A 24,614-nucleotide genomic window follows, 5' to 3' on the forward strand; every position below is an offset into this window, starting at 1 on the left:
GAAGTGGAAAACAATGAGCTGGTCATCAGTAGATTTGTGTAAATGGTGGTCACCATGGTGTCCTGTTGTTGCTTACACAGGACAGATATGTCTGTATTTATGGCACGTGCCCATTCACTTAGGTATTCTCATAATACTGAATACGTAGCCACAGATTCTTACAAGTCTGAGTGCTGCTGTATCAGTGTGCCTGTAAATTTGCATGTGTGGAGGTAAGTACAGAGTTACAGTGTATAGGAACGTTTATATTAATTTGTGTACATGCGTGTTTAGGTGCTGATCCTGCAGAGCTGGAAAGTATGCGTGATGCTCTGGAAGAAGCTCAGCGCTGGAATGCATCCCTACAGGCCAGACTGGGTCAGATCCAGAGCAGAGGCGGGGGAGTGGGACAGGCCAATGACTCAGGTACATACATCGTTTATGATGATTCAGGAAAGCTGTAGAAAATTGTCTAAATCTAAATATCTGTAAACTGATATAAACAGTATTTGTATGGTAATTTCAGTAGACACGCTGAGTCTGATTGGTGAGCAGACCTCCTATATGAGTATATGTGTAGGAGAGGGACTGGAGGAGGAGCTGTCTGTGGAACAACTCAGACTGAAGGTGAGTTTTACTTAAAACATCTCAACCAGGCTCCCGAGTGGCGCAACCGTCTAAGCGTTGGCCCTATCATCAGGAGATCGCGAGTTCGATCCCTGGTGATGCTACAGCCATCCGTAGCCGGGAGTTCGAGAGAGCACAATTGCCCTCGCTCTCTCTGGGTGGGTAGGATGGCCCCTCCTTCTCCCCCCATCACTCAGCGCAATGCTAGTCAGCGCAGGCGTCTGTTAGCGGACATAATAGATCTGGCGGTTGGCGCTTTCCTCCGAGCGCGTTCGGCTGTCCAATGACGTTGCGTGAGCGGCAGTTCGAAAAGAAGTGGTGGTTGGCTTCACAGGTCTCGGAGGAAGCCTGTGTTAGCCTTCACCCTCCTAGCGTTGATAGCATTGTGTGATTGGGGGAGTCCTAACTAGCGGGTGGAATTGGAGACGCCTAAATTGGGGAGAAAATCGGGTAAAAAAAAAAACCCCAAAAAAAACACATCTCAACCATGAGAGAACCTATAGCACCATCTTAAAAGTAGGGCTGTCATAGATTCAGATGTGTTTATATATATATATATATATATATATATATATATGTATATATATGTGTGTGTATATATATATATATATGGATATATGGATATACACGGGCATGTATGTATGTATGTATGTATATATATATATATATATATATATATATATATATATATATATATATATTATGTATGTATGTATAATATACACATGTATATGTATGAATCATTTTATTTCCCAATTTGTCTACTTCTCTCTCTCACTCTCTCCTCTCTCTTAGGTCTCAGAGCTGCAGGCTTTGAATGTAGAGCTCCAGAGGAAATTGGCAATGACAGAAAGGGGTGTTGTGGGTAATGTTGAGGGAGCATCTGACCTTGTTGACCTTTCATCTCCCAGCAAGGTAATGCACAATGATCTTCAGGCAGTGTCCTGAAGTTCTGATGATATAAAAAAAAAAATTATGATACTTTTGCTGTAATGTCACATCTCAGGAGAGAATTATTTACCTTTGGTAATAATACAGGTTTCTTATTTTCTGTGTTTGTATTTACACTCTTTTTTTTTGAGACGGCAGCAATAGAGCTTCTTACCTCTTACCCACCTTTTCTCCTGCAACCTTTAACCTCTGACTTTTGTAGGTCATGTTTTCTTGATGTTAGTTTCCGGAGTAGAAGCCCTGTCTCTTCTGACTAACACATCATGCTAGTGGTAGTTTATATTTGTGTGTCTGTGTATGCAGATGATAGTGTGGGTGGGTGTGTTTCTGCATGTATGTATGTAGTAGTCTCTCTCTCTCTCTCACTCACATTCTCCGTCCCTCCTAACCCGTATTCTCCTCTCTCTGTCTCTCTGGCCTGTTTTTCTTACCCATAACCACCTGCAGTCGCTCCATCCTGCCGTTACTGTGTACTTTCTTTATATTTTTCTTCATGCCGTTTTCTGTTCTCAAGTCATGTGTCACCACCCATTCCATTACTATAGCAACCACAGGGACTGGGCAGACCTCTAGCCACTAATGCTGACGAGAAGCCAACTGGCCCTGATGTAAAGGTAAGAGTAAGCTGTCTGTCTCAGTATTTCTCTCTCAGTATTTCTCCCCTCTACTTTCATTGCCCTAAACTTTTTTAATGAGACATACTGGAGTCACCCATGTGTAAGTTTAGCACAAGGCTCACGTTCATGAGAAATTCAATGAGTGGCAAATAAAACAGTGCATTATGGAAAGTTTATTCCTACTCAAAATGTTTGGTATGTTGTTCAGAAGCATAATTTAACCAGCGCTATCCTGTCAGGTTGTATTAGGCATTTGGGTGATAATTAGCTTGTTCAGGTTAGCTTTGGACAAGCTAGGGTTCAGTTCAGATGCAAAATGGATCAGGTCAGATCTAATTCAGATAACATTTTGTCAGGCTTCAGCTTTGGGTTCGAACCAAAGTGTCGGGCCCAACTCAAGCCCTAGAGCTGAGGACTGACCAAAGTAATAAAAGAAACTGTCATGTAGGTTGACTAAATGTGGCCTCTGTTGTTTAATTTCCAGGAAAAGATTAATGAAAGGGACCAAAGTCCTGAAGATCAAAGCGAGATTGTGAGTTCTTTAGCTCAGCCTCTGACAGAAAGAGGAGACAGCCCACACGCTCCAGAACAACAAGGTGGTGATGACGAGCAGGCGGAACTCGCGTCCTTACTTATAGACTGTGGAGCAGGGTCTATTTCTCAGCTCAGGTAAGCAGAGCAGTCAGCTGGCCAGGCTACAGTCTGGACTATAGACTCTAAATCATGCTGCAGATTCCTCATTGAAATATTTTTATCCAGGGAGCAGGTAGCTAAACTGCGTTTGGAGGCTTCTGAGCTCCGTGGGCTTCTGAAAGAAGAAAACTCTGCCGAGTCCAAAGAGAGTGCAGAAAGCTCTGGAGAGAGCGACAGTCATACTGACCTTCACCAAACTGTGCGGACACTCCGATCTGAAGCCCGGAGTCACCGGAAGGTCATTCGGCTGCTGAAGGAACAAGTGCAGAGGAACACGGCAGCAGCAGCGGGTGGTGGGACAGGGTTTGACCCAGAACTGATTGTCAGCATGGCTCGTGAGATGGAGCGTCTTAGAGCAGAGAACGAAGCCTCGCGGAAACATGCCCTCAGCCTGGAGGACAGGCTAAAGGAGAAAGACAGAGAGAGGAACGAGGGCAGAGAACAGGAGGAAGAAAAAGAAAGAAAAGAGAAAGGGAGACAAGGCCAAAGCGTCAAGCTGACCAAAGGCCAGAAGCATCAAATGGCGAGACATGCAGTAAGTCTTAAATACATAACACAAGAACTTAAGATTCTTTGACCATTAAGTCCATTAAGTCATTCTATACCTTGTATTATTGCTGGGAATGTTTTCTGTTGTCTCCATGTTCATACTAGTTCAAGTGGCTTTGCAGTTCTTTGTCTTGAACATTTTAAAACCTTTACGCACAGAGCGCTGTTGATGTTTACGACTTTTTCACATATGAATAAATTAATTGAAGCATATGTATTACTGATCATATCTTGCACACCAAACGTGATTTTTCTGATATGTTATTCGCATTCTGTTTGATTTTTGGGAACTTTCCAGGATCTCTCTGTCTAATCACAGTTGTCTCTGCTGTTAGCATGGCAACAACCAAGCTGACGGATCAGTTGTAACCCAGCAACGACAAGTATTTTTAATGAAGTAGCTGAAAGGATACTGTTTTTTCACTGAAGGTGTTGGCATGTCCAAAATCAGCTCAGTGTGGACATCCAAGTGTATGGAGGTTTCAGCTCCTTAATGAAGTGATGAAGTTCTCATGCTACTTTCACTTTTCCAAAATGGAAAGTAGCCTGCCAGTGTCAGTTAGTCCATTTTCTAAGGAGCCAAGGATACGTTTTTTGCCTTTGGAGACAGGCTGCTCGTTTTTTTCCCCATGATGCAAATAACACAGCCGTATTCTAGAACAATTGCTTTGCATCTCTGTGAATGGTTTTGATGCAAAAATATTGTATGCGGGGGGCTCCCAAGTGGCGCAACCATCTAAGCATTGACCTTATCATCAGGAGATCGCGAGCTCGATCCCTGGTGATGCTACAGCCATCCGTAGCCGGGAGTCTGAGAGAGCACAATTGGCCTCGCTCTCTCTGGGTGGGTGGGATGGTTGCCCTTCTCCCCCCATCACTCACTCAGCCCAGGCGTCTGTTAGCTGACGTAACAGATCTGGCGGTTGGCGCTTTCCTCCGAGCCCGTTCAGCTGTCCAGTGACGTTGCGTGAGTGGCAGCTCGAAAAGATGCGGTGGCTGGTTTCGCAGGTCTCGGAGGAAGCCTGTGTTAGCCTTCACCCTCCTAGCGTTGATAGCTTCGTGTGTGACTGGGGGAGTCCTAACTAGCGGGTGGAATTGGAGACGACTAAATTGGGGAGAAAATCGGGTAAAAAAAAAATATATATATATATATATATATATATATATATATATATATATATATATTGTATGTGAATATTTTGCGTTCTCATGTTGAAGATTAGCTTTAGCGTTGTATTCAGTGTATAATGGCCTTGAGACTAACTGGTGTCTTTATATTTGTTGGGACAGTATTATCAGCAATTTGAATAATTATTATGTTTTATATCTGATAAGCTGTTCAGAAGGAGTTTTATTTTTACAATAAACATTTCTTTTAATATGTCCTGCTGCAGGCATACGTGAGGTCCCGGCTGCCAGTCCCAGTGAGGCCTACAAAGCAGACAGACAGACGAGAGTTGACTGATCATGATGCAGAGGAAAGTACTGAGTACCAGAGTGGGACAGACTCTGACCAGCCAAATCTCAGCAGCAGACGCCTCAAAGGGGCAGAAGTTCAGAGTTCTCCGTGCAGCAGCTCAGAGGCCCTATGGAGCTCAGAGAGCAAACAAAACATGTACCCAGAGGCAGCTCAGAACCCTTTTGCCAAACCGAATGCGGATAAGGTGCCTGAGGTTCAGGAATCAGAACTCCTGACCCAGCTTGAGCTACTGAACCAGGAGTGCCAGGAGAAGGAGGAGCTCATCTCCCGACTTCAACTCCAGATGAAGGATTGGGAGAGGCTAGAAGCAGAGCTTCAGAAGAGGGACACGCTGAACAGCCAATACCGGGAAGCCCTAGAGGCTGCAGAGTCCACTATTGCATACCTTACAGCCTGTAGTTTAGACACTGAAAGTGGACTGGGCCAGTCTGGATCAGGTTCAGATTCGTCACTGCAGCGGCAGTGTGAGGCGCTTCAGAGAGCTGTGCAGGAGAAAGACCAGCTTAACGCTCAGCTACTAGAGTGCTTAAACACAGCCGAGTCTGCCATCGCTTCATTGACCACATCTGATCGACCTGAAAGCCCATCTCGTCTTTCCTCCGGTCAGGGTGACCCACAAGAGTTATGTGACAGGCTTGAGGGTCTGCTCAATCAGATTAAGGCCTTGCAGGAGCATAAAGATGCCTCCACAGGAGCTGCAGAGAAATTGAGTTGCCCTGACGAAGGTTCTGCAGTGGAGTCAGACTTGCAACGCCAAGCAGAGTCCCTGCAAGAGTCACTGCTGCGGCAGTGCAGGTTGAATGCAGAGCTGCAAGAAAAGCTACGATCTGCAGAGGAAATTATCACCAAATTGAGTGCTAATGCCAACACTCCAAAGCAGAGTAGCATTGCTAAAGGCCTGGAAGAAGAGGAGGTACTTGAAAAGGGTCAGAGTCGGTTAATTGCTTGTCTGTCTGAATGTATTTTAGCAGCAGAACAAGCAGTGGAGTCTGTTGCTGATTTCTGCTCTAGATACAATCAGCCCTCACATGGTTCTGAGTTCTTGCCCAACAAAGAGCTCGAACAAAACTTGGACAGGCTTCGTCGGGCTTTCCTGGAAAGAGACAGATTTGGAGACCCTGGCACTGCTGACATAATCCAAAGCACTATTGGAGTTCCCCCCCAGAACAAATCAATACAGCACACTTTGCAGGTCTTAGATGCTGGGCAACAGAAGACCAGCACCCCGATTTCTCAAGGGCAGCAGAACCAGGACAGTTTAACATCACCGTGGAACCAGAACTTAACTGAAATGTGGTGTACTGGGCAGGCAGGAACTACAAACCTGAACCTTCATAATAACCTGCTGGTGCTCCTTCAACTCATCAAAGAGCATGCTCAAAAGATTCAGAAGCTGGAGAAACAATTAAAGGATGAGCAGAGGCATGCTCTCAGAGAACAGGGTGGGGTTAAGACTGAGGAAGCCCAGGAGAGCCTCCTGAAGATCTTGAAGGAGAAGCAAAAGGCGTGTCAGAACCTAGAGGACAAACTAAAGGAGAAACACGAGATCTGTCAGAATCTAGAGGAGAAACTAAAGGAGAAACACAAGGTGTGTCAGAGCTTGGAGGAAAAGCTGACTACTGCTCAGTCCATCATTGCACTGCAGAACTCGACTGAGAAAGACAAACACATGGGCCGTCGCAGAGGTGAGAGTGACAGATACACACAAACTAGCACACTCACACAGAATTAAAATAATAGTTTAACCAAAAATCCTAACATTCTCATTAGGGATGGATACTTTAACATCACCTAAACATTCTGCTGTTCATCAGTGCAGCAAGTTTTGGATTGGCCCAAACAACATTGTACAGGCTTTGACTACTCGTTGAAATTTCTTGATGAGCACTCAAATATTCTCAGAATTACCTTTAAACACAAAAGTTTTTGATAGGTAAGAATATATAGATAAGGTTCACTGTACTTACATAATTGACATGATTCGTCATTGTTTTTTCATAGTTTACCAACCTTATCAAAGGTTTTGCACTGAAGAGTTCTTATCCTGTGGTAATTTAAATTGCTCCCTCACATGTGAATTCTTGCTAAGGCATCTCTGCTCTTTTAACTTCAATGACCTTGAGGAAAGCAGTGTAGTTTGTTGTGCTCTGAGGTGACTCCTGGCATGAATTTATGTTGCATTCAGCAAAACCAACTATAATTGTTATATTTTTAAGGCATTTGCAGATGAAATACATTTTAGCGTGCAATGCTTGTGGTTTAAAAAAAGACAAAGCTTACAGATACTACATAGAGAACTAAAAATCAGTGTAACAAAGTTTTCAAATTATATGGGCCAGCCCGAAATAAATACATCATTAATATCAGTTAATCTAGTCATCTTTTCGATGCCAATCATTTTTCGTTTTAGCTAATGTCTTTCGATACAAATTCGGCTCGAGCATGCAGTTAATGATTTAAGTGTGTTGTTGGAGAATGGTCACAAGGGCTTTGAAAGCAAACTCTGAATGTCTAAGTAAAGATCACTCAAAGACAGTGTTGCTTTGACCTATGCCGTGCCCTCTAGCACCCCATGGGAAGCAGGATGATAAGGGGGTTCAGGTGGATGCGCAGGACCTTGGCTACGAGACAAGTGGAAGGAGTGAGACGGAGGTGGAGAGGGAAGAGGGCAGTAGCACAGGTAGACAAGAGTGGCCTGTTCAAACCACTCTGTGTGGGAATCTGCCAAAGCTCTGCATGACCTTTACAAAGACTTTCTGGCTGGCTTTTTTTTTTTCAGTAATCTTAGTCTTAAACTGTGTGTTTTCAAAATGTTTAACAGCCTTTAGTCAGGTTTCACTGTAACTAACAGGCAAGTTTAATTTAGTAATGCACCAGTATGAAAATCCTTGGTTGAAACTGAACCGAAATATAGGACGCACTTTACCAAAAACCAGAGAGGCCGGTACAAAATGAAAATAGTTTTCTTAAACATACTAAAGTATGTTACAGTATGTAGGTCACAGTATGTGCACAGTAGGTTGCAGAACCTATCTGCTTCTGTTGTGGGATTCTGCTTATTAAGCAGGGTGTCATGTTTTCAAGTGGTATCTTAACTGTAAAGAAGTGGTTCTTAGGTGTTGTACCCCCTCTTAGTACTTGACATTAACAGAAATAATAAATAACTAATCTAACTTGTCCCTTGTTGAAACCAAGAAATAGTTCCACATGGCCAGTGTTTTCATTCTGCTGCTGCTTAAAATGTTTAAATAGGTCTACAGTGACCGACATAGTAGAGTGAAAGGCACCACCAGAAATTTATTGCTGTTTCTTATTTTCATTGCTATTAAAATTATTTGTAAAGTCTTATTACAGTGTCTCTTAGGCCTTATTAATTACTTAATTAAGTTTTATTTTTCCATTCAGAATTTTCGGCCATATTTCTCTTTTGGCTGAAAGCTGAAAGTACTATTTTTGATACTTATGGTGGCTGAAATTTTTATTCATCTCTAGTTTGAGTACTACAGGGTTTTTAAATAACAGTCCACCTGTTGTTACATAATATACGCTGTTTTTGTACCGGGTTCTCTGGGTGGTTGTTCCTGATGAGGCCTGTAAACAGAGCAAGGACCTGACTTAAAGGATTATTGCAGCTATAACAAGTAACAATGAAAAGAAGCCAATGAGACATGAAAACCAGTAGTGTTTAGGTGATCAGTGCTAACTGCTGGTTTTTGTACCTATTCCCTGACCGTCATTGTTGGTCATGTTAACATCTTTGAACAGACTATTCCTGTAATCTTTCTGGGTAAAAGCAGCTGTCAGTATGTGCATATGCCTGACCAGGATTTCTGCATGTTCAAGAGGATCTAGTTTTGCATGCACCAGAATTTATGAGAGGAAGCCCAATACTAATCACCACTCTATCCTGCATGTTGAAACTGTGGCTATGGTAACGCTTAAGGTGGAGGCAAGGCATGGTGATGTTTTGAAGTAAATGTGCGTTGTGTGTGCCTGGGGTCAGTTTGGATGTGATTCCAGTTGTGATTCACCTACCCCTCTTTGCATGGCTGAAATGTTTTACTGGAGTGACCATTTCAGGCTGTTCAAACTGGCTTAACCTTCTTTCAACTTTCTCAAAAAATGATTTACCGTTCTTGTGTTTTTCCTGGTTCTTTGTCTTCTCTCTGACATTCTACATTCAGAATTTCAAACGTAATGTATTAATACGTATCGTCTGTCTGTGTTTGTCTGTGTGTTTCTGTCATTGGTTTTCCTGTATCTGTGTTCCTCTTAGATGTGGATGGTGTTGCACGTTCGGACCCTGCTCTCTCTCCTGTTCTGAAGCGAACCCTGGCCGGATTCTCCTCTGCCGAGAACCTTGACTCTGCAGCGTCCAGCCCGTCCTACCCCAGCTCACCTGACCTCAGCTCTCCACGACCCTGCGACTCCAGTGCTGACCCTGTTGATCCTAACTTGGACCCTGCCCTACTTCGCCAGCAGCTCCAGCAACTAAGGTCGCAGGTTGAAGGTCAGCACAAGGTCATCCAGCATCTCCAGCAACTGCTGAGGAAGAAGTCTTTGTCTGCAGAGACTTTGAGCATAACCTCGGACCCTTCAGGGAGACGAGAAGAGGAGGACAAGCAGGCGCTGAAGGCTCGTGTTGCTCAGCTCACTGTTGAGTTGGAGAGAGAGCGGACAATGAACAGAAGTAGCCAACCAGCTTCTCCGTCCAAGTAAGAGTGGAAGGAAAATCCTCTTCATTCTTTGCTGTATAGCAACTTTATAATACTTTACAGAGTAATTCCCACTGCAGTGTAGAAATGTTTCCATATTTTTTGCTAATTTATTGCATGTTTTGTTATTTAACATTGCTGATTTGACTAGCTATTGAAATCACTGTCTTTTTCTGTAGGATTGAGTCTCTGGTGCAGTCTCAAGCACGAGAACTGTGTGAATTACGCGAGCAGATCCGTGTCTCCCGTGGCCTGGGTGTAGCACAGCGCAGGCAGCTGCAGGAGCTCCGTGGGGCTTTGGAGGAACTGTTGCAGCCCAGTGATGGGCAGCCTGCTTTGGACACAACACTCAGACAACAGCTGGACCGGAGCCTCAGTCTGCTGGAGAAACTGGAGCAGGGTAAGTTTATCTACAGATTTTTATTACAGTCTACATGCACATTCATCAGACATATACATACATACATACATACATATGTGTGTGTATATATATATATATATATATATATATATATGTATGTATGTGTATGTGTGTGTGTGTGGAAGATATATATTTAGATAAGATTTGAGGACTGGTGTTGTGTTTGATTCCTTACTTCTTTTCGCTTCTCACTTCTGAGCTTCCTGTCTGTTTCCCAGGAGACACTTGTGCAGATAATGAAGAGGGAGCGGGGCTGGAGCTGGCTCAAAGGTGGGTGTATCATACACATCTTAGTCAATATTAGACAGATGCACATTCTTCCATTTGTCCAGAATACGAACAAACACATGCAGAAAAAAAAATACACTTCCCAAACACAGTTGCTTTATTGCATGTAGACATGAATAAAAACATACAGCTACATTACATTTACTGTGCTCTCTGATTTTGCACTCAGGGCTGATGCTAGGCGATTTTAGAAGTTCTCTTTGGGATTTTAATCACACTCGGCAAGTTTTCCAAAATTGAATCTACTTAGAGCTAGAATAATCCCTCCAGCTTATAAAGCCTTTACTTCCAAAGAATCCTTGAAGAGTGCTCCAGATGTGTTTATGTGATTATATAATCCAAAAGGGAGACACACACACACACACATACACACATACACTTGTTTTTTTTTTTTTGGTCTATAATAAAGGATTATTATAGATTTCTAATGTTTTCCTCAGGTCTTTCTGTCATAGTAATGCACCAGCATATTGTTTAAAGCATACACGCAGCACTGCCTTTTTGGTAATTTGGAAGTGACAGTGGAATCAACCAATCACATTTTGATTTACCAGTTTCAAGGGTGGGACCAAGTTTTTGAGAACAAATGTCACTCTAGGCCTTCCGACAGTCCTGGATACGTTACTCTCTGTGAGCATGAGCGGTAGCCTGACCGGTGTGTTTTGTTTAGTAAATAGAAATGTTTAACAGCGGCAGCTCTTTGTCAGGACTCTTTACTGAGAGGGTCACTGTAAAACTGCGAAAAAGTAAAATATGCATTAATATGTCTGTTACAGGCTTCAGATAAAACATGGAATGTCTTTTACACACCTCAGGTGTCTGTGTTTAATCTAGAAAGGCCATAAAATGTTCGTCAGTCACCTTTAGCTTAACATTAAAATGCTACTAGGGCCTCATAGGAGCCCTAGCAGAAATTAGCCTGTCAATGGGCTAATTTCTAGAGGCTAACACAATTTGTGCATCAACAGATGGGATACAGTCTCTAACTGTACACCAGAAGAGTACAGCTACAAGAGAGGGCTTTCTAATAAAGCAATTGTGTTGTATTATGCAAGATTTTGACCACAATTAACTTTAAGCAGTCGTTCCCATAGTTACATATAAATTGATCTGTTTCTCAGCGATTGTCACTGTAAGCACATTGGTTGTATGTTATGGTGCCATGGTAGCAGTGAGTGTGACTGGCTGATGGAGGAGCTGCAGTGTCTGCGTGCTCAGCTAGAGGGCGACAGGGAGCAGCAGCAGCTGCAGATCGTGTATCTGTGCCGACAGAACCAGAATCTAGCACTGGCCACACGGGAGCACATGGACTTGTGAGTGGGGCTGCCGCTTTGGCACAGTGTGGAGTAAAATGTGTGTGTGTGTGCTCAAAGGTCTTTTTTCACTCTATTGTATTGTTTTTATAAAAACAAACAAACAAGAGAAATGTTTTCTCTTGGAAAACAGCTGTACTGATGTGTGTGCTGTGGAGTTTTTTTCAGCTCTGCTGCTATTCCTCCTGTATTGTAGTTACTCTTTCTTTTGAGGGGGAGGGTTAAAAGTAATATTGAATGAGCGTGTAAACCTTGTTTTTTCTGAAATGTGAACTGTTACTTAAATTTTATTCAGTGTATGCTCAGGATAGAGATGGGTAATATTGCAAAAATTTACTTTTTTTTGATGTCTGATGATTTGGAACAGACAAAGTAGAGCACATTTAAAAATACCATCAAACCTGTGAATTTGGTGATTCATGTTCAACGTTTCGCCCACTGTGCTGCACTAAATGTAATTAAACAGGATTAATTATTTCTTTTTGCAATTAAACATGCAGATCGGAAATGTTGGTGATGTACACAGTATGCTCAGAAAAGCATATTGTGACGTTATAATCAAATTTATCATGATAATGATAAATATTGTCATATTACCCAGCCCTAATTCAGGACTTTCCGTGTGTTGGTTCACTCTTCGTGTGAACTGTTCGTTGGATTTTCTGGAGTTACCTGTGTTAGCCTGTATATCTTTAGTGCATGTTACTTCTCCTTCAGTTATTACTTTCCAGTGTGGTGTTCTTTCACAGTAAACTGGTCTGGAATTAGTTGCTCCATTGTTGCTGTTCCCTCAGATTTGATCATTCTTTCTGAGCAGTCGTGGTCTGTGTAAGAAGGTCTTTCACTTACATTACCTTTTCAGAGAATGTGCTTTTTACTGTGCTGTCTTAGTGAGTTTGATGACGTTTTCCTGGAGTCATCGGTTCACAGCGTTTGGTTTCACTCTGAATTACTCTCTTTAAAATATAAAAATGTAAATTTTAGAATAAGGTTGCTCTATGGCTTAGTTGCTCATTTGTGTATGTCCGTGTGTCAGGCTCTCTGCGGAGCTGCAGGAGAAGGACAAGCTCATCCAGCAGCTGAAGGATGGATTGCATGGCCGAGCTGCAAGAATACATCAGGACTCAGACTCTGAGATGAGTGACAGGATCTCTAACGATGGAACCGCCTCCTTTCATGACAGTCCTCCCTCCCTCCGCACACATGCCTTCAGCAGGGCGTCCACAGGTAAAACTCAAACACATACATCGACACAGCACACCACAATGAAACCTCCCAGCACATCTTACCTGCAGGAAGTGCATTTTCTCATGTGATTCCAGGCTTTTCAAACTGTGTAAACAGTTCCTCCCTGTGCTACTGAGATCATATACAATATACTATAGTCCAACCACACCCTGCACCCATAATCAGTTAACTGTAGTATCGCTGAGGAGGTGTGATGGAGGAGGCAAAAAAAGCCGCTTTGAGGCACGTGTATTACAAACACCGGATCCCCTTAATCGATATCTGCAGTGGTTTTATCCAGTAATTCATTTCAGCATAATTTAGTAACACCGCAGAGTAACCTGCTTGGTGGAGAAAATAGAGACAATAAACATGCCGTTGTTTCTGCTCAGCAACTTGCAAGTTATTAAATCACAGAACATTAAAGAACATGGTATACAGCTAGCCCTAACTTCAAATAGAACAACAATTTCATGATTTATATGTGTTATAGTATTAGGCTTCATTTTTAATTTATTTATATGGCTTTATTTATTTGTTTTATTAGCTTTGATGGAACCACAACATCAGAATCGTTTTACCCTCGTTCATGTACCCTGTGTTAAGGCCCTTTCACAGTCCAATTTTTGTGGACGAGAAAAACGCATGTCAAGTTTAGAAAATGCACACACACATATTAATGCTGACTTTCACACAGAGTCCCAACCTGACTGCAACGCTCTGTAAATTCTTTAGCAGAGTTTGCTCGATTTTCTGCATTGTACGGATGCGTTAAAAATCAGGCTGACAAGTCAGAGCTTGGTTGTCATGGTTGCAACCCAAACAAATGTGCATCATGATGGCAGCAGAACAGTCAATCTAGTTTGTAGCTGTGCACAAAAGCTTATATGACAAGCAACACACTGACTATAAAAATGCAGAGGTTAAATACAATATATGGCAGACCAGAGGTGGAAAGCTGGAGAACGGCAGTTACAGCAACTGTATATAACCGCTTTTATAGCGGTTTCACGCCCATGAGGAACCTCAGGCTTTTAGCTTCTCTCGCTAATGAATGCAACTTTGAATAAGAGCAGCAACAAGCAGAAGTAGAGCCTTAAATAGAATGGGCTGAACCCAGTGTGTGTGTCGTTTAGTTGAAGTGCTTAAAAGAAAAATGATGAATTTGTCATAGCTGCTTATCAAGTAATCCATCTCGTCTTACTGTTTCATTTTCTTCGCATCAGATTTGGTATGAAGGTTTCAATACGTTAAAATCTTTTTTCATTTGAAAAAATTGTACATGCTGTAAACAGGCCTTCCACACAGAGATGATCTTAAAGGCAGCAGCACGACTTTACCTGTTACATGAGCAGAGCCACAGTTTAAAACATAAAAGTGCTCCCTTGCGCTACTACAGAATATTCTGAAGCTAGACAACCTATTTATACAGGATGTGGACTACACATTACAAGAAAACACACTAAAGTATACAGGATAAAAGTAAACACATATTACAAGATAAATATGATAACTTTAGTGCATGCTTTCTTTTATTTTATTGGCAATTCAGTCAAATCCAGCCTGTTTCTCCCATTACATTTGAGATTTCATGGTGCCCTGGATGGTTACCCAAAAATCATAATCAGATCGAATTCTCTACTACTTGGAGTCAGTTAATCTCTTCACACTTTGCTGAGGAGTTGCCCTTAAATGCTACGTGTATTTGCCTTCATTCAGCTTTGTTTCAAGCCAACACTTTCACACTTCACAGAAGGTTCGCTAAAGTCTGGTGTCTGTGGGTGGACATTAAATTATTCATGTCACTCTCCCTCACCCAAAGCCTTTTAGCTCACAGTGGGGTCCTGACCTGGGGTTAATGGTCATGAGAGGTGATGGCATTGTGCAGAACAGACCTCACCTGAAGGGTCGCTGTTCACAGAACAACACGGCTCATTGAGAACGATTCTTACTGAGAACAACATAAACAACATAAGTAGTATAAATGTTAGGATAAAGTAAGGTGGCTTTTCCAGCTGCACAGAATGAACATCATCCATTATACAAGCAAGTAGTGCTTGTATAAAGAGAGAGAGAGATTCAAACAGGTTTTCAGATGAGTGAGTGGATGAACCAGGTCATTGCAGTTGGTCAGTTAGTTGATGGATTCCTGTCTGCAGGGAGGGAAGCGATGGGGGAGGGCCCCAGTGATTGACAGAAACAGATGAAAAGTGCTTCTCTTATTTTCCTGTTAGGGGTTATCTCGGGGTAGGTAGTGTGTTTGTGTGTCTGTGTAGCTGGAACCTGTCCTCACATTAAATATGCATATTTTACCCCTGTGGTTGGGATGTGTGAATCAATGCCCCACCCTGTTTAATAGCTATTACTTTACATTAATCCACGTTGCTGTCTGTTCAAGTGTTTTGAGTGTTGTATAGCAGAGAGGTCTAGCAAAGTGACTGGTGTCCTGTTACAAGCCCTCACAGATACATTATTCATCAGTTCTCTCTGGTTTAATCTCCTCTCCCCTCTCAGCTCTGAAGCTGGACCTTGAAGAGCCACATCACTCATTAATGTGTGTGTTTGACCACTCCTCCTTACCTGCTGAGAGTTTGACATGGCTCTGTGCAGGTAAACGGTGTGTTTTTGGAAGAGTGATGTACCGCAGACCAGGAAGGCTAACTCTACTATACCTAAACTAGCATCATTTGACGGGCAGAGGCTAGTTAAAACTAAAAGCACCTTATCTCTCTTGAGCCTCAGCAGGTTTAGGTTTCCGCTCCAAAGTAAATAGAGAAGATTAGCAGGACAACTTTTTTCGTGGGCTTTTTCTTCTGGTGGAGATACATAGCAAGACAAGGCCGACACTGAAGCCCATGCAGCACCCTTGCAGTTGAATGGACTTAAGACTGGACTACATTTCAGAGACTCTGGACTGCATATTGTTTGAAACTGAGCTGATGTCTGGATTTTACTGGATTGCACACTTGAAGCTGTGTCGGTCTGTTTAGACTTGGCTGCCACTGCTGTTTCAGAATATTGAATAATTCTGTTATTATTTGTCTGTAAACTGTCACAGACCTACCGTGGTTATGCGAGCTGTAAAGCTGTAACAGTGATATTGATGAATTGGTGACTGCTCTATTGTGGCTAGGCTAACACTGAAATTAATTATTATAGCAGCAGTGTTGAGGCTTGGCTAATGCTGAAATTGTTAGCAGTATTGAGGCTACCACAGTGTTGAGATTGTAGGAGTGGTATTGAGGCTAGGCTAACATTGAAATTGCAACAGAAGTGAGGCTAGACTGAAAGTGTACTTTTAACCTTGGTATTTAGCCTGCGCTACTGCTGAATCTGTAACAGCAGTGTTCATGCTAGGCTAACCCTGAGGTTACGATAGCAGTGTTCATGCTAGAGAATGTGAACTCTAAAAGCAGTATAAATGCTAGGCTGATGTTGGGATTGTTACAGCAGTATTGAGGTATTGAGTATTGAGTATGAAACTATCACAGCAGTATTGAGGTCAACCTAATATTGTGACAGCAGTGTTAAGGCAAGAGTAGGCTAACACTGAAACCATAATTGTAGTGTTTAGGCTAGGGTAATTGCATTAATTAAACACAGAGTAGAGACTAGGTTAACGTTGAATATATAATAGCCTGTGTTAAGGCTAGGTTAATGTTAAATTCTATCACTAGTATCCCAGAAGGGCTGATGCAGAAATTGTAGTAGTGTTATTTAGGCTAGGCTAACTTTTAACTGCAGTATTCGACTAAGGTAACATAGTTAAATAGTAAGTAGTTACAACAGTATTGAAACTAGGCTAATGCTAAAGTTGTAGCTGATTTTTGAGCGCGAAGCCCACAAAGATGAGTGAAGTGAAAGTGCTGCAGAATGGGGTCTCTCGTGGCAGATGGAGGAAAGTTCTCAAAGCTGCTAAAGAGGAAGGTAAAATTAAAATGTGTTGTGGTCAAAATCTGTAATTTGCAGTTATCCATCAATTTAAATTACAGATTACGAGTGTGCTGATTTGTAATTCTGATTGGCTGGTTCATTTGTTTATTTTATATGAAATATTATTTTTTTTCAGTATTTTTGTTCTCCATTCTCTGAAGCTGTCTTTAATTATTTGTATGCTCAGTATTATTTGGAATAGACGTTGTAGTAGCTGTAGCATAACCATGTTTTGTTCCTAAAGCTTGGTCTGTGCCTGACCTTCTGTAGGTACAAAGGTCACCAATGGAGTGATCGTTTCCGAGACTGCCACTTCCCCATTCCCAGGGAGTGTGTCTGGTCTAGTGGGCTTGTCTGAGGGGAGCATCCGAATGCTGCAGAGGGAGAATGGACGTCTGCAGGAACAGCTGAGGAGCAGCGAAGAGCTTAATGCTACACTGAGGAGTGAGCTCGACGTCACCCGCTCTGTCCTCACAAACGCACATGGTCAAGAGAGCCCATCTCCAGCACACACACATGATCAGAGCCAGACTACGGACAGAAAGCAGGAGCCGCAACCCCAAGTTCAACAGGAATCAAGCAGCAAGTGCATTAGCTCAGGTAGAGGGGAATGTGTGTTTATGTATTTGTATTTGTATTTGTGTGTGTGTTTGTGTTTGTGTTTGTGTAAGTCAAAGAGTTTTTGACTTTTTGCTGTTTTACTATAAACACACTGGCACTTATGTGCTCATCTCTGGTTTCCTTTGTTTTTATCTTGTTTTCCATCTTCATTCTCTCTCTCTCTCTCTCTCTCTCTCTCTCTCTCTCTCTCTCTCTCTCTCTCTCTCTCTCTCTTCTTAGATCTCTTGGCAGAACACCTGCAGGAGATCCGAGCTTTACGTCAGCGTCTGGAGGAGACCATCCGCACCAATGAGAGACTACGTGAGCAGCTGGAGCGAAAACTGCGGGAGGCAGAGAGAGACCCGGGTATTTACAATTCACATACACAGAATGACACTCATTTAGATTACAAGAAAAAGACTTATAAAGATAAAGAAACAGTAAGGTCTTTTATGTCTATATAAAGGCTTTTGTTATGTCTTTCAGCAGCTACTAACATCTTTATTGCTGGATCAGAAGAACCAGCTCAGCTAACCAGTGAGCTCCACTTGCTCTTGGCTCAGAACCGCACACTCAAAGAACAGCTTAATCAGGGTGCAAGAGGTACACACATCTTCAGTTTACTGAAGACAATAATACATATAGATATACATTTTAGAATGTTTCTGTGTCTAATTTTCTTAAGAAGTTAACACTGACTGTGGTGTGTAAATGTAGATAAACAGAAAGAGAATGATCGTCTGAGAGAGACTCTGGCCAGGCGCACGGCCAAACTGGAGCTGTGCAGAAAAGAGTGTGAAATACTGCGTCAAGAACACGCACACCTGCAGGACAACCTTTACAGGTAACACAAAAAGAGAAATTTACAGGAACTCTGTATGAGATGGCCTGTAGAAGTATCACATACACATTCACCTTCATACACAGCCTTGGATACACAAGTTCTAACATATTTCTCAGTTTCTGACTGACTGACTTTTCTTTTGGTGACTGGAATACTGGGGATCATACGCTAAACACCTTGGAATTACACTCTCTACATGAGTTTTAAGTTGAGCTGAGCTGAGCTAAATGCACCAAACTTGCATGTACACGTGCCTTTTCACATTACCAGACATTTGGATTTTTGATGTATATGCACTCAATTGTGCCTTCATCTCAAACTAATTTCATTTAGAAGCTCCACTACATGTGTGTCTGAGTGTCTGCTTCGGCTTTTTCCCAGTTTCCTAAGTCTCTGTGTTTACATCTTTCAAGCTCTCTTTTCATTGGCTGTTGGAGGAATCAATTCAGATTGAGTCATTGACTAATATACACTGTTAGATTACATCTAGCGTCAGGTTTAAAAAAAAGAAAAAAGATATATGTTTAACTCTCTGTACTGAATCAGGAGGCAAGAAACTTAGAAATCTAAACCTGTGCCCTTTGGACCCTATTCAGCTTTCTCCCTGAACTGTTGATATCTGAAAATCTGCAGACTACAGCCAGCCAGCGCTTGGCCAGACTGAGAATGAGGGCTAAAATCAGGGGTAAAAGTCATGTAGTGTACATAGAGAACACGCATATAAACAGCTTCCCAATTAGAGGACACAAGATACATATAATGTGGACAGTAACACTATAGCACTGTAATGGAATAAGAGTGTGTGTGTGTGTGTGTGTGTGTGTGTGTGTGTGTGTGTGTGTGTGTGTGTGTGAGAGAGAGAGATGTATCAGATAACAGTAAAAGACAGTGTGTACTTACTTATGTTTTTGAGCTGTAATGATGAGAAGATGGGTAATTGTTTAATGAGCGTTTCATCTTACATGTGCACACATTGAACACACTGATGTGCCTGTGTTTGTTAATGAATGTGCAGTTTGTCTGTGTAAAATTATCCTTTGTTTATGCCACTATGTGTTTGTGTGTGTGTGTGTGTGTGTGTGTGTGTGAGAAGACTGCAATGTGAGAGCAAACTCCAGAAACAGCAGTTGGCAGACACTCAGCAGCTCCTGCAGTCAGTACAAGTAGAGCTGCAAGTGCATGAACAGATCAAGAACTCGGCACACACGTATACAGGTACACAGCTCCTCCTCATATATAATTACAAGTACACAGTGGATATATATACTCATCATGTTTATTTCTGATGTGAAACCTACAGCTTTAATTGTTTGAGTTGAAGTATTACATAAGATAAGATAATCCTTTATTTGTCCCACCACAGGGAAAGTTTACAGTGCTACAGCAGTAAAGGGATAGAAAAGATTAATAAGAAGAGAGTTAACAAAGTATCAACGTTCTTAATTTCTTAACAAGGTTACAGTTTGTAATTTTTACTGTATGTGCAATAAAAATAAAAACAAAGTTTAAAAAATATGAGTGTTGCACATGACAACTTGTCTCTGAGGCCGTTTAAAAAATGTATCCCTGAAAACAAAAAGCTATTGCATGGTTATGTGTTCATGTTTGCATTCGTATACCTGTGTTCTCCCAGGCGACGAACATAGTGGTTCTGACTGTGGTAAGGTGGATCTGAGCGAGTTGTTGAATGAAGTACGGAGACTCCGTCTGCAGCTGGAGAGAAGCATCCAGACAAACACAGCACTTAGACACAAACTAGAGCAACAGCTTCTAACTCGCAATGATCCCCCATCTACAATCAACATCAACTACCTACTGCATAAAACAGGTACCCATGCAAGGCACTCTGACAGCTACCAAGCTGCTCTCGTTTATCCGACCTCAAAACCCAAGGAGACAAATAGATAAATTCCTGAGTTATTCATGGTGATCCCCAAGTTTCTGTAGGAGATCCTTGTAAAGTTTAATAAAACACTATTTTCTTTCTCTGTCTCTCTCTTAGATGAAGGAGGTAAATCAGGGGTGCATCACACAGATGCCTGCAGTGCCTCCCATGGTATGTTATTCCTTTTGTTCTTTTAATATATTTTTGCAGGTGTGTTTGATCTCATAGCTTTAAGAAATACAAGCCTGTTCCAATTTCATACAACGTGAATTTCAGATCAGTTATGGCTAAAATGACTTAATGTTCTGCTTGAATTTGTTGGAATGTCTAGCTCTCTACATTGAAATCTGGGATTTCTACAGTATAAAAACAGTAGAACACAATGCAACAGTGCTATTTAGAAGTTGAGGAAACACCGCAAGATTTTATTAGGCAACTCTGACTCCGTGGACAGTGGTTGACGTGTGTATGTGTGTGTTTGTAGATAGTGGTAGCTCTGTGAGAAGTGGTTCTCCAGCTCCGTCACGGTTGGTGCCGGGTCATAGGTTGTGGGCAGATCGGCATGGGCGACACGTTCTGGGCCTAATTGAGGACTACAATGCCCTCCGCAAGCAGATCAGTGAAGCAAAGAGACTCAACGCAGCCATGGACACTCAGCTACAGGAAAGCAACAGGGTAAGCAAAACCACACATACTTAAATGTATCTATGGATACACAACTACAAGATAGGACCAATAGGTATGTGCTGATGCTCTGTCTGATTTTCTTTTTTCTGTTGTACGTTTGTCTGTCTCTTTCTGTGTGGATGTTTTAGATTGCTGAATGCAAGGCTTTGTCAGGGAGTGTGAACACTATGCAGCAGATGCTGGAGGAGGCAGGGAGATTGTTGAAGCTGCTCTGGAGAGTATCTCTACCGTCAGGGGACCTCACAAACATGCAGCAGGTAACACGCACTTATCCACCTACGGTCACGCCTGTAGTGTAGACCAAACACAATAAATTTCACATCTAGGAGAACTGGGGACCTACGCTCTGCTTAAACACTTAAACTGCTGCTGAATGTCATCCCTTTCTCCCCTCTCTCTGTTCCTGGTGCAGGATGAGGTGTTGAGGAGTGAAATCTCTCGCCTGAAGAGTAGGTTATCTCAGCAGGAGAGGATGCTGACAGGAGCAGTCAAACGCTTGCGCTCCACCAACCAGCTTAAAGAGGGCATGGAGCGGATTATCATTGACCAGCGTAAGACAGACAGACAGACACCCACCCACACACACGCGCACACATAAATATTTCAGAATGCATGAATGTTTACATTTTTTCAACAATTTCATGTACACACTCTCTTATACTGACATACTTATTTTTGACTGACATACTTATTTTTGTTTATTCCTGTAGTCTCTTTGACTCATGGAGTACTGAAGAAAGCCAGAGGAAACCTTGAGGTGAGGTTGCAATCCAGCACAGCCAGCCTCAGTCTTACTAACACTGTTGAGGACTTTGTCCTATCCAAAATTAACACACTCGGTGCAACAAATCAAACAATAATTATCATCCAGTACTTAATTTGGTTGAAAGAACAGCTTGGACTTTATCTCAAACAGTGTTTTTACTATCTTAGGTTTCTTTACAGTGGTGGTGATAAGAGCCAGGGGTCACAATATCTACAATGCAAATATAGCCATTTTATTTACTATCCAAAACCACAACTGAACCTACATGTGTCTTCTGAGTTTTACATGAAATGCTGATAAGGGTGAAAAACGGATAAATATGAAGAAAATAATTCTTTACTTTTCCTTTTTTTGAATGTATTTAAAGAAACATTGTAGGCCAGAATGTCATCTTGGGCATCAGGCAATGTATTTGTACCATTTTATGTAATCACTTTCTGTGATGTATCTTTTAGAGAGGTGTTAAATACTTCAGACGTCTGTCGCTGTAAGCTTCTCTAGAATGGTGCATTTCACACCAAACCGCTCTAATTGACTGTTAACTATGTAATTCTGCAGAATTCTGAATTATTAGTGTAGCTCCCTTTTAACAAGTGGTATTATGTAGACAATAGCTAACCTATGGTAGCATGATTAGTAATTGTGATCTCTCTCTCTCTCTGTTCTGTGTGTAATCTTTCTGTCACAGTCTAATTATCTCAGCGTTTTTGGGCTGAAAGGCCTACAGACGGAAGGTTAGTTTAGTGAGGGATGTGTGTGTGTATGTGAGTGTTAGGACTGTAAAAAGGGTTTTGTCCCTTTGCATGACATCATGGCAGAGAACATCACAGCATGTGCAGTGTTCTTACTTTCTAGCTGTAGTTGAGAAATGTGTGTTAACCTGCATGAAACTGCAATTCATGCAGCTGAAACATCACCTCATTCAGTCAAGATGAGCCTGAGCGGCGTATTTGTCCCTTGTACTTTTGAGCTCAAAGAGGCATTTTATGTCACACGTTGACAGCAGTTCCACTGTGTGGTTTGAATCTTGGGTGTGTGATCTTACATAGACATGCATGGAGTCATTAGATTGTGATTTGAGTTTCATAGGAAACTTTAAAGTATTTTTTTTCCTTTTTTTCTTTTTCTCCTTCTAGGAAATCCCCCTGAATCCCCATTAGCCAATCAGCCAACACATTCTCCCCCTAGAGGCGCGTCCACACCACAGCGAAATTCTTCCAGAAACTCTGTATCCAGCGAGGAACGACACAGTGATGACTCCTCCCACTGCAGCTGTTAGAAATATGTCATTATATTAAACCCATTGAAGATACTTAAGCTGTCAATCATGACTGAACCCTGATCCTTATTACCTATTAGTAGCTAAATGTCTTAAATAGAGATTCTTCCTGACTCACTGCTTTTCTGTTTTTGAGGATTTCCTTTTGAGGTTCTCACAGACAGTTGTGGAGATCTGAGATGAGTTTGCACATTGACCGTGATATTGAGATTTTGTCTGGCCTATAAAAGGGATTTTTTTTTATTGTAATACCTGGGGTAAAAAATAATGTAAATAATGTCTTTTAGTTTTGTATTTAATGAATTTTTATTTTTCTTTTAATGGTTTTCAAAAGTTTTCCTTGCTCACAACCTTTTAGCTCTTAATGCTGTATTTTATACTGCATTCATTTGATAAGCACATCTGTCGTGTGACCTGTAGTACTTCGCAGATGCCTGAAGACTGTGGGAGTCTGTGCAGGAGTGGTACGGATACATTAAAACACCTTATTATTGACTCAGTATCCGGTCTTTCATTTAAGAAAAAAGCAACTTGATTGGAGATTTTATGGCTTCTACAGGCACAATTACAGCAACTTCTAAATGAAAAGGAGCAAGAAAAGACTTGAAATGTCTGGAGAGTACGAATAATGAGAATAAAATATTTAGCAGTTTATTTCAAGTCCCATAGGTCAAGTTCTACTGTAAAAGATGAGGTTTTGAGAGAAATGGACTCACTTCTTTTTGTTTCTCCACAATAGAACCACATAATTGATCCTGATTCTGCTAATGAAGAGCTTCAGGATGCTGAAAAGTTAGAGCAGGAAACCTGTAAACTGGAGGACCCAGAGTTGAGACTGAACAGGTAGCTGAATTGAAAGAGGAAGAACCCAGGAAAGCCAGGGAGCTGCAGGGTGTGAGTAATTGTGGCACAAACAGGTAGCAGCGAGTGTGTCTGTGTGATTCGGATTTTAAAGAGGAATTCAGAAAAGCCTTAAATTATGTTTGCTCTTTGCAACCTTGTCCTTGATCATCATTGCAGTCATGAACAATGTATACTTCGTATGTTCAGCATTTGAGCCTCCAATTTCCAAATTTTGAGCTTTAAAAAAACATGGTATTACATCCTAGAAACACACCATAAGCACTGGAGATTTGAACAAATTAAAGTTCTGTAAATTTGAATTCATGTAATAGAAATAATTTGAACTGAAGACGTTCTGTTTTCTTTGTTATGCCAAAGAAAATATTGAACGTATAAACTCCTACATGCTTCTACAGATTATTGTGCTCTGGCTGTTTCCAGTAATTTCAGGAAAATGAAGTTGGATTTTCTGAAAAGTAAAGTTTAGGTAGTGAGAGCACTTTTGGTGCAACAGTGAAAAGTTGATTCCAAGATGAATTTGGTACCAAAAAAGGGTTCTTTGGCTTGTAACAATAGTGGAACCCTTTTCAAAAAGGGTTCTATGTCGAACCAACTACAAACATTCTCCATCGATCTGAAGAACCATTTCATGATAAAAAGAACGCTTTAATCATGCAAAGGGTTCTTTGATTGTTCATGATTCTGTATAGAACCATTTTCTTTACTAAAGAACCCTCGAAGAACAATCTTTTTAAGAATGTAGGTAAGGCTGTATTATGTGTTAGGGCTATTTTTGTGCCAAGCTGTAAGGTGGTTTTTATCTAGGTTTATAGTAAGTGCTTCAGCAGACTGTCCAGTGTCATTTTTAAGAGAGGAAAGCCTACAGCTTTTAGGAATGTTGGGGTTGATGTACCTAA

At 41.6% G+C, this 24,614-nt stretch overlaps 1 protein-coding gene across 6 annotated transcripts in view; it reads left to right on the forward strand.

Moving 5' to 3' along the window:
- The window catches only part of LOC118820449 (myomegalin-like), a 55,899-nt gene extending 32,550 nt beyond the window's left edge, over positions 1-23,349 (forward strand). For 2 of the 6 annotated variants that reach the window (XM_036588800.1, XM_036588803.1), the window contains exons 26-50: positions 274-405; positions 506-606; positions 1,402-1,521; positions 2,103-2,171; positions 2,659-2,843; positions 2,934-3,402; positions 4,811-6,581; positions 7,463-7,576; positions 9,173-9,611; positions 9,791-10,011; positions 10,251-10,302; positions 12,670-12,860; positions 17,064-17,393; positions 17,634-17,759; positions 17,880-17,996; positions 18,111-18,237; positions 19,331-19,452; positions 19,871-20,065; positions 20,240-20,293; positions 20,607-20,797; positions 20,938-21,066; positions 21,222-21,360; positions 21,520-21,566; positions 22,264-22,309; positions 22,712-23,349. In XM_036588800.1, the coding sequence (XP_036444693.1) occupies positions 274-405; positions 506-606; positions 1,402-1,521; positions 2,103-2,171; positions 2,659-2,843; positions 2,934-3,402; positions 4,811-6,581; positions 7,463-7,576; positions 9,173-9,611; positions 9,791-10,011; positions 10,251-10,302; positions 12,670-12,860; positions 17,064-17,393; positions 17,634-17,759; positions 17,880-17,996; positions 18,111-18,237; positions 19,331-19,452; positions 19,871-20,065; positions 20,240-20,293; positions 20,607-20,797; positions 20,938-21,066; positions 21,222-21,360; positions 21,520-21,566; positions 22,264-22,309; positions 22,712-22,854 (5,630 nt within the window). In that variant the 3' untranslated portion in view covers positions 22,855-23,349. The remainder of the gene's footprint in view (positions 1-273; positions 406-505; positions 607-1,401; positions 1,522-2,102; positions 2,172-2,658; positions 2,844-2,933; positions 3,403-4,810; positions 6,582-7,462; positions 7,577-9,172; positions 9,612-9,790; positions 10,012-10,250; positions 10,303-12,669; positions 12,861-17,063; positions 17,394-17,633; positions 17,760-17,879; positions 17,997-18,110; positions 18,238-19,330; positions 19,453-19,870; positions 20,066-20,239; positions 20,294-20,606; positions 20,798-20,937; positions 21,067-21,221; positions 21,361-21,519; positions 21,567-22,263; positions 22,310-22,711) is intronic. The other 4 variants (XM_036588801.1, XM_036588802.1, XM_036588804.1 and 1 more) reach the window with 4 other exon arrangements.
- The last annotated feature ends 1,265 nt before the right edge of the window (positions 23,350-24,614 follow it).

This window comes from Colossoma macropomum, unplaced genomic scaffold (assembly GCF_904425465.1).
Source record: "Colossoma macropomum unplaced genomic scaffold, Colossoma_macropomum, whole genome shotgun sequence".
Lineage (NCBI taxonomy): Eukaryota > Metazoa > Chordata > Actinopteri > Characiformes > Serrasalmidae > Colossoma > Colossoma macropomum.